The following is a 12,976-nucleotide window of genomic DNA, read 5'->3' on the forward strand; positions in this document are numbered from 1 at the left end:
AGCGTTTCCAATTCTAATAACTCCTATGCATGGCATTAAAGCTCTAAGTTAGGCTTACGCTCCAATTCAAACTTAGTGATTTGCATAAATTTAAAGACAAAAATTAACCGGCCATTTAGGCGATGGATAATAAAGTAACAATAAATGACATAAAAATTCAAGAGAAGAAAAAAAAAAGTAAGATCACAAGAGAAAATAAGAGAGAACAAAAGCAATTCTCAAAGAGAGAATTATAAGAAAACAACTAGGTTTTGATTCAAGAATAATAATCACCTTTACAAATGCAATCAAGTGAGCTATTTATAGCACATAAGATGCAATACAAACCATACAATTTCAATTATTCAACTAGATATAATTATATATAATGGGCACTCACACACTTAAAGTTGAATGAATTTTAGCTATAATACACACTTAAAGTTAAATGGATTTTAACTAAAAAAAACACACCTAATAAAGCACTCATAAAACAAATATTTAAAAATAAAAATAAATTTCTACAATTGGGTTTTGTTTTGTCTTCATTAGGATTAAAAAAATACATAAGCCTTCATTAGGATTAAATGCTTGGGCCTTCTCCAAATGATGTCTTCTATGGGCTTTTCAAATTGGGCTTCAATTGATTTGACATATGGCTGGGCTTCCATGGGCTTTAATTAACATTCCTCAAACTTTAATTGCCCATGATTTGGACTTCATGCATGGCTGCTTCATACTGCAAGCAAGAAATTCAATATATGTATTATTAAATTATATATTATGTATATATTTATATAATATATTATATTGTATATTATATACTTATATATTATATAGATGCTCCACGCATGCACTCCATTGAGTATATGTATTATATTATAATATATATTATATTTACATGTTTATTATAATATATTATATTATATATATATATATATTACACATAACTATTCAATTAAACCAATTTAAAATCAAAACAGGGGTTATAACTATAACAAAATTTTAACAAAATTAACCACTAATCAAGGTGCATATGCCAGTCTAACCTAGTTTGTAGTGTAATATTAATGGCAAAACGTATGGTAGTGCACCTGCATTAAACTATCACGTAGGACAAAAAAAGACAGAGTCTTAATATATCATATTAAATAATGAACGTAATAAGTAAAGCAAAGTCAAACCATGATATCTACTAGCAGCAACTGCATGAAGACACGACAATTGATCAAGGTCCCACTTACGACAACTCCATGTCCTTAAGACAATGTCAACTATCCCATCGCCTTCCTTGGCATGATTCACGAGGTACTTGTTCTCGTGTATTACAAGAATTACATGACATCCTCAATCTAATGTTTTGTCATGGACAAAGTTGATATGTGCCAGTGCAGTAGAGGTAACATCAGTTTCGAGTTTGGTAGCAGAAGCACACATATCACTGAATTATTTTTGAAGCATGTCTCAGAAATTCATGTGCACTTGTTATGAGCAACCGACGTACTTTCATCATGCATTTATTGAGAGACTCGGCAATATTGGTGGTCATCATGAAATATCTTCTTATCGGATAATAGGCATGTGACCACTTTTTCAATCTTGCTTCCACCAATATTAGATGCGTCTGAGGATGCATCAACTAAATTTCTACCAAGTATGTATCACACTATACTGGAGTGTAGCTGTATGCAACACGATAGAATACATCCATCACATCCTTTCGCTATCTACATTGTCTTTTCAGGTTTTGCTTAAGGTGGAAGAAACAAAAACACATGTGGGACAGAAAGGAAGACATGGCTCATCACATTCGCAATGCTTTGGTGACAATCGGATACGATGACCAAATCATCCCGCACATCGATAGACACTCTTAATTTCGTCAAAAACCAAATCCATTATCTGCTAGACTTGCCATCTCTTAATTCAAAAATGATGGGATAAATCATCTCCTCCCCATATTTGCAAGTGGTGATGAAAATCACCCATTTGTATTCACTTTTCAAATGGGTGGAAACAACGACAATAATCAATCTTATATAAGTTCAAAAACCCTAAAAGGAAGCTCTAAGCACAAAAAATGAATATAAGAAATAATTATTTTCACCTGTCTCTATTGTCGTGGTATTATCAATATTTGTTTCTTTTAACATGTGAAAATATGAGAATAATTGTTGAAATGACTCATCTGCATTGCCATAAGCGAGCCTCTTTGTATATTGTAAAGACCTTCAAGCTTTAATGTATATGATCTGCATACCATGCTGCTTCAACAACTTTCTCATTAGCATTCCAAGTGTATATTTACCACTCGCCACTCTTTCTGAAAACAAACTTCTGATGACAATAGCCTTCATACTTCGAAAATGTGAATCGTAGACATTCAGAGCATATGTGTGACTCAACATAAACTTCACCACATGTCAAAACGAACAACCAGGTCTGCATCTTGCACGAAATAGAAACTTGCAGTTCACATCCTACAACCTACTTCAAATTGAACTATTCACGAACGTCTGATTCGATAGTCCATCTTCACATCAACACAATAGTATTTAAAGGCAAAAATCAGTTCCTATATACTTTTAAAGAGTGTGTCCTGGTAAAAAATATAAGCCTAGTAGGGAGTTGACACTTCGGGTCGCGTTATCTCAATTGTATAATTTTTTACACCAGAAATGATCCAGTTCTCTTGTAAAGGGTTGTCCTCAAATTATAAACCTAAAAATTTTACTTCTGGGTACTCCAGACTAGCTCTTCCTTCATCATCACCACTACTATTATCACCATTATCATCTATTTTATTATCACCATCATCTATGTGTGGAGTGTCATTTAACAAACCAGCCATACCATATATACCAAAATCATCGTTCCGCAATGAACTATGTGTGAATGTAAGTGGAATGACAATAACTGAATCCTAATTACCACCACTATATGAAGGCAATTGGTTTCTTGGCTGACTATGTAGGTTAGAAACTCCAACATATTTGCAAATTGTATCAACATATATCACTTTATATCTGGTTTCATTGAACATAATAAACCTGATACCATGATAGTCCTTGATAGGGAACTTACTAGCTAGAAGACTGCTTGAGGGTTCTATTATAAAATAAATGTTGATGTAGTATCTTGTTTTATTAATTCTCATCATTGTATAAACAATCTCAACAAATTTAGTAAAAGTCATATTCTTGTAGCCGCCCCTCATCACATCTTATTACCCTCTATATACTTATTATCATTCCATTTCTCATTCCACACGATAACCAACGAGACATTACCATAGATGCAACGGCCCACACACTCACACAAGTCGGTAACCCATACTGGGTTTAATGAGGCTATTAAACTCGAATTGGGTTAAATTCCCCAATTAAACCCAGTCCTAATTATTAATAAGTTGAAATGTTTATTTACTTTTTGAAATTTATATTTTATTTTCTTTTTCTCAAAAAATAAGTTGTACGTACAATTCAAATGCATAATTTTTTATTTATAAAACAATAATCTTATTATTAATATCATCTTATAATTTTAACTAAATATGTAGTTTATGAAAAAAATTAAAAATCATGCTAAAAAAATTTATGAAAAACTTTGAAGGATTTTAATATAACATATTTAGGCACAAATGCTGGCTTTTAGGTGTTTAGTTTTAATTTAATTTTTTAAAAAGTCAAAATTATTTTTGTTAAGGAATATGATAACATGAAATTATTTTACTAACAATCATATATTGAATAATACATCAAATGATTTAGACAAGTACTATTAAATAAAAATCATACATATAAGGACATATAAATTAAGATTTACATAATTAAAAAAAATTTAAACCCGATCAGGTTTAGTGGGAAACTAAACCCACTAAACTCGATTATGATGTGCAGTTTCAAAAGTTTTTTGTACACAAATCAATCAAATTTGAAATGATATCTAATCAAAATATGTATTCTACTCACAATGACAATTATTCTACACAACTTAATAAGTAATGTGAACACAAAAATAATTGAAAAAACAAAACAAATAGAAATCATAATCGATATCTTTAAATTGATTAAGAATGCTTATTGGAAAGAAAGAAATTTGGTGAATGCAGCTTTAATAAGGTCCTAACTGCGATTGATGAAGAAGATTGAATGTAAGAAAAATGGTTGATTTAGGTGATTTCGACAATAAAAAAAGTCAAAGCATAAATGTTGAAAGAAAGATAATACGAAAGAGATAAGGATATTTTAATAAATAAAGTTAACAGTAATATGAGTTTTTCATTTTAAATCTCAATAAAAATATTTTAGGTATCTTATATAAAAATAGTTATAAAGTATAATTAATTTATTTAATTTAGATAAAAATATTTTTTTCTATAAAAAATAAAAAAAATTATATTTTTATTTTAAATTAATTATAAATTCTTCTCTCTTTCTCAATAAAATATCAAAACTTTTCAAAAAAAAAAAAAAAAAGGAATGGAAAGGCAATGAATATAAGACGGATATTCGCATTTCTAGGGTTAGGGGTTTTTTTATATTTTTTTATTGTGTCTGGGGACGTACGAATACATAAATAGCCCCTTTCCTCTCCAATCCTTCTCGCCGCTTTACTTCTTGCTTCTTCAACTTCAAGTCGCCGAAGCTTTCATTGCTGTCTAAATCACAGAGCGAAGATGGAGCAGACCTTCATCATGATCAAGCCCGATGGCGTCCAAAGAGGCCTGGTAAACCCTGTATCCTTTCCGTTTCTCCCCGTCTATTCCGGTATCATACTTCAGATGTACAAATACATTAACGTAGATATCTGTGCTGATCATTCAGAGGATGATCGGAACAGCTATTCCAGTTCTTATATTTTGCGAAGCGCCCGAACTGTTGTTTAGATTTCTGGGTTTTATTTATTTTACTCGAGCTCTTGTGCTGTTTGGATGCAGAGAAAGTATTTGAGTGGGAAAAAAACTTTAATATCTATTGCCGTTTAGTCTTTGGGAGTCCGAAGATGAATCAAACTCTTTCTGGGTTTCAATTTCAGCCAAAGTAATTGTCGGTTGCTTAGATCTGGTGTCGGTTACGGGGAAAAGGAGAAAGAAAAGTTTTAGGCATGTAATCGCATTAAAAGACACAGGGAGTCAGTTTATTGTACTTTAGGGAGCCCAAGTGGACACCTATGCTCAATTGAACTGGGTTTTGTGTTTTCTTTTTCTTGGAAGTTGAAACAGTAGTTTTAATGCTATTTCTTATTTTCTTTTGTTTTCTTGGCAACCAAACGGGGTTCTTTTAATCTGTTCCTGGGCCATACCCGTGGATGTCTTACGCTGTAGTTTATACCTCTTGACTCTACTCTGATGTTTGTGGCAACATATATGGCTTCTCTTATTTATTTATTTTTTTTGTCCCTCGTCGTTAAATCCAATAACGTTATTATATTTCAGGTTGGCGAGATCATTGCTAGATTTGAGAAGAAAGGTTTCTCTCTGAAAGGTATATTTTTCTTTTAGGATTTGCTTAATAATATAATCTGGTGAAAAGGTTTCAGATTGTTATACATCAGTTTATAATTTGTTGGAAGAACATAGATATCAATATATGAGTTGTTCGTAGGCTCTAATTCAAGCTGTCTTTTGAGTGATTTGGTTTTGAAAATGGGACCACAAATTAGTCATTTCCAGATGTCTCTCTCTGTGATGATGACTTTAATTATTTGGGACTCACTTATTGCTTACCGGCCATATTGTTATGGATTCACTTGAGCTAAGCCCTGTCATTTGATACGATCCATTGCTTTACCCTTTACCCGTCTTGGTATGTGAAGTTGTTTGTAAGTTGGTCTTTCCTTGGTTTTGCATTTAGGTTTGAAACTTGTATCTGTGGAGCGTGCATTTGCTGAGAAGCACTATGCCGACTTGTCCGCAAAGCCCTTCTTCAATGGCCTGGTTGAATACATCATCTCTGGTCCTGTTGTTGCAATGGTTTGGGAGGGTAAGAATGTTGTGCTAACTGGTCGGAAGATCATTGGAGCTACAAACCCCGCTGACTCTGCTCCTGGCACCATCCGTGGAGATTTTGCCATCGAAATCGGCAGGTAACTTGCTGCTCCCTATCAAACAGGAAACTCGTTCGAAATATGTACTAATACATTGCAAGTCTTCTATGATACCATGTCACCTTGCGTGAAAACCATATGTGATGCTTTGCGATTCCAGATCATGTTTACGTACTGTGTCACAACTTTCAAAATCTCGATACATCGCATGACATGATATGATTTTTTGGTTACATCCATGGGCCCGACTCGAATGCAAGTGCAATCTCTATTCGAGAAAATACTTTTTATCTTTCAATTTCACAACATTGTGCTGTAAAATACTTGTGGGTTTGGGGCATTAAGACCCTAGAAGGTTGAATTGAACTATTGTGTGAAGTTGCTTATATGGGGTTTTGGGTTGCAGGAATGTGATCCATGGCAGTGATTCAGTTGAGAGCGCAAGGAAGGAGATTGCTCTGTGGTTCCCTGAAGGCGCAGTGGCGTGGAGCAGCAGCCTTCACCCTTGGATCTATGAGTGATTTTGCTTCTGAGAGTCAGCTAGCAACTCTCTCTTTGTCTGTCTCTGTCTGTGTCTCTGTCTGTTTGTGCGTTTAGTTTTGGTTAGTCTGTCATTTGAGACTGATATATGAGGCCTCATATTTAGTGCTGTTTTATTGACAGTGATGAAGAAACCATAAGATGGGCGTTTGCATTAAATTGGAAGTGAAAAGGGTTCCCTCAATTCCATCTTTCCCCTTAGAAGCCAAAAGATATTGATAACTGAAAAAATTAAGCTTAGCAGAACTTTTAAAATCTAGAACTAATTAGACACTCAACTTTGATGCTTGGTTGATATTCTTCTTGATCCTATTTATATGGTATTCATTGTTCACGTATATTTCATTATTTATATGAATTTTAATACCATGATGATCCGTATATGTTTTACTATCTATATTAATTTGAAATTTGAGATTACAAGTAAAGATCAATTTTATTAGGGCTAGATTTCACAAGTCACCCCTAAGAATTACTTGAATTACATTGACTATCTCCTAAGTTTTATGACGATGAATTACTTATTTCCTACTATTAACAAACAATTGTTAATTCTTTATAAATCTCCAACAGTCCCTACTCTTTCAATTTTATTATAGAAAGAATTAAAAAAAAAAATTACAGCAGGTCAACCGCTACCTGCTTTCTGGGTTCAAATTTTTTAAAATCAAACTAAGAAAAGTGTTTGAAGACCTTCGATTCGAACCTGTAAATGGGTTCAAACCCTATTAGGTTCTCTAGAATCAAAGAAGTCAAAAAGCTTCAAATTTTCTAGAATGAAAGAAATTGAAGTTCAAATTAAAGATGTTTGATTGTGACGTGGCAAGAGAAAAAGAGTTGAAAAATAAATTAATAAACGAATCAACTTAGTTTAACTTGAATAACCCATAACCCGGCAAAAAAGGCCGTGGAAGGCCCTGCAAAAAACACCCCCGCGACCCTACCGCAAGGACAATGCCTGCAACTCAGTCGCACTACGCAGGCGACCTCGTGGCCCTTTAGGTTGCATGAAAACGAAAACGGAAAACGTTTCAGATAAAAAACAGAAATACAGAAACGACATTCTTAAAAAAAACTAGGAAACGGAAATGCGAGGAAAACTATAAATTTTAAAAATATAAGAATTTTTTTATAAATATAATTTTTAATATAAAAAAATATTCAAACATAAATTTTATAATGTATTAAAAATATATATATAAATATATATACATATATATATATTGTTAACTTCACATATGTATATATATATATATATACTGTTAGGAAATATATGTTGCATAGATTGTTAAGAGAAGGAGAAGAAGAGGAGAAATCGTTGGGAGAAGGAGAAGAAGAAAAGAGGGAAAAAGAAAGGAGAAAGCAGGAGAAGAAATTGCTGGAAAAGAAGGAGAAGAAATTGCCGGAACAAGAAGAAGAAAAAGAAGAAGAAAATAGGGAAAAAGGAAGGAGGAAGCTGCTGAGTGAAATTGCTGGAAGAAGAAGAAGAAAAGGAAGAAGAAGAAGAAAAAGAAGAAGAAAAGAGGGAAAAAGAAAGGAGGAAACTGTTGGTGCGTGCAACTTTGCTGGGCGGCTGGAAATGCATTTTCGGTTATGTTTTTTAAATTTTGAAACAGCCCGAAACTTTTTAAAAATTACACAAACGTCTCGAAAAACGTTTCGGGTCGTTTTTCGCGTTTCCGAAATGGGAAACAGTTCGAAAATGCCGAAACAGCAGCTCCGAGCCGTTTTCGTGCTTCACAAGTGGCCCTTCTACTACCGCGGGGCCAATCCTCTCAGCCCTATCGCACGGCCCCAGAACCATGCTCCGTAGGGGGCTTCCTCGGCCCCCGGGGGTGACATCGCCTGCCAGTCCTCTCAGCCCTATCGCACGGCCCCAGAGCCATGCTCCGCAGGGGCTTCCTTGGCCCTGGGGGTGACATCGTCGTCAAAATATTCTCCAAATATAATGAAAGTCTCACACAACACAACTAGTAAGCTAAATAACTCCAACATTAGAAAATATTCTAATAAAAGAATGGGATTATCCATAGGGAATTATAATTCCAAAATAGCAAAATAAACATTATGTATAAGAATTCTAATTCTAATCAGATTAGAAAAATCCAATATAGACATTATCTGTAAAAATTATAATATTAGACTATTTCGAATTACTTCATAATCCTCTAGATTCAATATTTGAACCTAGAAAGGTTTAATATAGAGAGAGATATATACTTGGGCATCACCTATCAGTGGGTTCTGTGGTCACAAGTTATCAAAAATGAGAAACAAGAGGAGAGCATAGACGAATAAAGGGAAGAGAGAGAAAGAAAGTTGGCAAGATAAAGAGGGAGGGAGAAAAACAAATTCGGGTAAAATGATAAATTTTGATGTTTCATTAACTGTAAGGGAGATCAATGCAATTTTTAAGAACACATAGTAGTCAATACATTCTCAAGGGTGATCTGAAATTGACTCTCTTATTTTTATATTTTTATTTTTGAATTTACTAAAATCTATCCACTAGCATGTAATTAAAATTTGTACATGTGAAGAGATACAAATTGATATGTGATAACATCACATTCAAGTACAAGCTTCCACCACTAAGGCAAAAGGAATAATCATAATTTGATTGAAAAAAAAATATTTTAAGTAAGATAATTATACATTTTGTATATTTGTAGAAACCATACCAATTCCATAAGAACATTATTTATTCTTTTCTTTTTTTATTGAGACCGAGTGTCAAGGGCTCTTGGATGTCATAAAAGTCATACCCAAACTTCTAGCCACTCATGAGGCTGGACTTCGTAGAGCCACTTTACCTTTAAACCCTATTTATTTATGGCAAGTAACGGCCTAATTCACATGTGAAAAATGACAACCAAACTCTAGAAGTTCGGTATCTTTTTAAGCATGATTCCCGAGAGTGACATGAGATAATTCTATGCACCAGTTCACGTTTGAACAAAGTGAACATCATGTTACTTTGCAAATCAGACCAAGATTTCTCTTGAATAAAAGGTCCCAAAATGACCTACAATGATTGGTCGAAATGTTAGTTAGGACTTCCTCTTTTTTCCCTATCAAATCAAATTAGAAGATGAACACACGGCACGGCTACAAGATTATATTGGAAAGCACAATGTAGTGGACAGAAACCATGCAATCAAGGAGAGTGCCAAGAGAAACAAGAAGCCAAGAAAAGAGGCATGCATCAAAATGAGATATGATGGCACGGAAATTGCTTACTCTAAATCTTAAAAAAAAAAAAACAAAACTAATCAAGCTATCGAGTTAGAAGGCTGTACGAGGGCAAGTCTTCAAGCCGTGTAATGTCTTCTTGCAGAAGTTCGCTTTCCAGCTGCCGGCGAGTGGCTTTCATGACCGCCTGCAATCAGAGTGGGACGCCGGGAACAGTATTATTAAAGGAAAAGACACAAGTAGTTAGCAAATGTACCAAGAGTTTGACATGTAGACGCATACTATCAAGAATTATCGCTTATATAAATCCTAGCAGAGATCAAAACTGTTTAGCATCAATTTTGCCAACAATTGCTCTTAAAACATTTCTAAGCAGGGATCAAAGTTAAGCTCGCAGATGGAGAATGATACTGTTTTAACTATGCATGACGTTCGATGCAAAGAATACTCGGGGAAAATCATGAGGGTGGATAGGACTGTTAGTGTCTGTTCCTACTAATAGTTTTGTAACCAAAGAACACATACGTTGAAGTCCATGTATGATGCACGCATGGTCAGCCATTGGTGATCCATAAGCTTGAACGTGATGCAGTAGAGAAGGTCAAATGCCGATTCATTCTCTGCAAGACAAAAAGGGGGGGGGGGGGGGGGGGGGGGGGAATGAAAGAACATTTGTAAAGAACTAATCAACAAACACAACTAAATGCCCAAAAAAGTCGCTCTACTACTATCATTCACTGCAATGTAAAAGTTTTTAACAGGCAGGGGCGGAAAAACAATGGGGCCACTGGGGTATCTGCACCCACAGTGCATCCCGAAAATTTTTCTTCAATGTGGAGCGTGGGTCAATCAAGCTTATGAATGGTGGGCATGTGCCCCCCCCACCACCTTCGCCTGCAAAGATTGGAAGAATGGTGGGCCACCTTAAAAGTTACCCCAGTAGGCTGTTTTCTGGATGTTGTGTATTGAGTTTATAGTTATTATTTCAGTTCTATATGTACTCGGTTGAAAGTGATTCAAGATTACCAAGCAAAAAAAAAAAGTGATTGAAGATTAATAAATTGAAACCTTTAAAAAAAAAAAGAATAATGCTATTGGTACACCTTTGTGTACCCTTTGGACTATATAAAGGTATATCAATGACAAAAAAGTCCCTCGTGAGGCACATAGAGACGCGTGAGGCGCATAAAAGCGAGGGATATTTTGGTCATAATATCCCTTTATGTAGCCCAAGATATACAAAAGTGATGTACATGTAGCATGATTTAAAAAAAAATGTGATGCGGTCACCGATCAAGACCCGACACAAGACTAACCCAACTCAAATCGGGCAGCCCAGAACCAGCCAAAACAGTAGCGCCATAATAGTAGCGAAACTTCATAAGTTCTAGGATTCTACTTCATGTTTGACTAGAGTTTTATTTCTATTAGGATTGTAGTTGGATTTTGTTTACAAGTATTAGATAAATTAACCAAACTCTATAAATATACCTAGAAGTTAGAGGTTATAATCAGTTCTTTTATTTAAAAAATTCCAGCAAACAAGTTCGATTTTTTCCAGCAAGCAGCTTCAGTTCTTGCGCCTAGTTGAGAGTCCAGCTTTGGTCGTTGAAGTTTGTTCTCTCAAGAGTACTTGAAACTTATTGTTTCAAGGATTTCTTTGTGTGTTTTCTTTACACACACGCTACACGCTGCGTCAGGTGGTATCAGAGCGATTAAATCAACCAATCAGATGACCAATCTTAAAGGTAACGGTAGCAACTAGCCTCCTGATGGTGATCAGGGGTTGTCCGCGGTTTGGAGAGCAATCGAAAAACAGCGAGAAGTAACTCGTACCATCTAACAGCAATTGGAGCAAATCAACAACCAATTGAGCGACCTATTACGACTTGATGATAACAGGAACCAGAACATTAGCGTGAATTAAGCCGAAGCGAGAAGACTAGCCAATAATCATGTCCTTGTTAATCCTAGAAGACCAATTATGGAAGATAGCGATGAAGAGGATGATCTTGGTCGAGTAATAGTTAACCCTGGTGGTAGAGAGGTTAAGAGGAATGCATAGCAGCATAACCATTATGGCAACGATGAGTATAAACTAAATGTTGATATTTCTACCTTTAGTGGAGATCTTGATATTGAGGGGTTCTTGAATTGAATCACTGAAGTTGACCGTTTTTTTGAATACATGAAGATCCTAGAAGAAAGACAAGTCAAGCTAGTGGCCTATCGATTGAAGGGAGGCGCACCTGTTTGGTGGGAACGATTGAGAGAGACTCAATTGAGGGAAGGCCGACATCTAGTTCAGACATGGAGACAAATGAAACAGCCATTAAGTGGTAGGTTTTTATCCCCTGATTATGAATAATACATGTTTGAAGCCTATCAAAGATGTGCACAGGGAATGAGAAGTGAATGAATATACCTCTGAGTTTCTGAGATTGATGGAGAGGAACCAATTGTTAGAAAGTGATAATCAACAAGCAACTCGTTATTTGAATGGGTTGAAACTTGCTATTCGTGATAAAATTAGGGTTCAGATGGTTCTGAGTGTGCAAGAAACAAAGAGCTTAGCTTTAAAGGCTAAGTTAATGTTGAGTGAGAGAGGTCGTAATGACAACTATCACCGGTATAGCGGAAATGAAAATAAACAAACAGCTTTTGATAGAGGCAAGTCGGTTCAGGGAGCGCAACCCTCCAATCTACCTCATACAGTCAACCCTAATAAGGTTACAACGAGGGGAAACATTCAATGTACTACTTCTAATCTTCCAAAATCCCCTAATCCTTATGCAAAGCCTATTCTTTTAAAGTGTTTCAAGTGCAATGAGGTTGGACATTGATCTAGTGATTGCTCAAGAAGAAAAACAATTAACATTGTAGAAAGGGAGGAAGATGCTGTTGAAGAGGAAGTATATTGTGGGCCTGATAGGGAGGATGATGAAGGAAAGTATGGGCATGAAGAGTATACATGTGTAATGAGGAAGTTAATGTTGTCTCAAAAGAATGAAGATACTACTCAACAGCATAAGTTTTTTCGCATGAGATGTACAATGAAGGGAAAGATCTTTGATTTGATTATTGATAGTGGAAGTCAGGAGAACGTCATAGGAAGAGATGTGGAGAAGTTGCAACTAACTCCTAAAAAACATCCAAGCCCTTCAATGATTGGATGGATCGAAAAAGTTGGTGGCAAACGTGTGGATGAACGCTGCAG

At 35.2% G+C, this 12,976-nt stretch overlaps 2 protein-coding genes across 8 annotated transcripts in view; one reads left to right on the forward strand and one right to left on the reverse strand.

Moving 5' to 3' along the window:
• Window positions 1-472: 472 nt before the first annotated feature.
• LOC127787017 (uncharacterized) overlaps window positions 473-12,976 on the reverse strand; it is a 40,259-nt gene continuing 27,755 nt past the window's right edge. For 2 of the 7 annotated variants that reach the window (XM_052314847.1, XM_052314844.1), the window contains exons 8-10: window positions 10,285-10,379; window positions 9,867-9,946; window positions 8,877-9,592 (exon numbers count right to left, since the gene is read on the reverse strand). In XM_052314847.1, the coding sequence (XP_052170807.1) occupies window positions 9,535-9,592; window positions 9,867-9,946; window positions 10,285-10,379 (233 nt within the window). In that variant the 3' untranslated portion in view covers window positions 8,877-9,534. The other 5 variants (XM_052314848.1, XM_052314846.1, XM_052314845.1 and 2 more) reach the window with 4 other exon arrangements.
• Window positions 4,542-6,751, forward strand: LOC127787018 (nucleoside diphosphate kinase B). Its single transcript, XM_052314852.1, has 4 exons — window positions 4,542-4,708; window positions 5,417-5,465; window positions 5,835-6,066; window positions 6,434-6,751. The coding sequence occupies exons 1-4, from the start codon at window positions 4,658-4,660 to the stop codon at window positions 6,546-6,548; spliced, it is 447 nt and encodes a 148-aa protein (XP_052170812.1). The 5' UTR covers window positions 4,542-4,657; the 3' UTR covers window positions 6,549-6,751.

The sequence above is a fragment of the Diospyros lotus genome, chromosome 12 (genome assembly GCF_014633365.1).
Source record: "Diospyros lotus cultivar Yz01 chromosome 12, ASM1463336v1, whole genome shotgun sequence".
Taxonomy (NCBI): Eukaryota; Viridiplantae; Streptophyta; class Magnoliopsida; order Ericales; family Ebenaceae; genus Diospyros; species Diospyros lotus.

Coding starts and splice junctions, on each gene's coding strand:
- LOC127787018 (XM_052314852.1), top strand. CDS start 4,658: ATGGAGCAGACCTTCATCATGATCAAGCCCGATGGCGTCCAAAGAGGC. Junction 4,709..5,416: donor ATGGCGTCCAAAGAGGCCTG/GTAAACCCTGTA, acceptor ATTATATTTCAG/GTTGGCGAGATCATTGCTAG. Junction 6,067..6,433: donor TTTGCCATCGAAATCGGCAG/GTAACTTGCTGC, acceptor TTTGGGTTGCAG/GAATGTGATCCATGGCAGTG.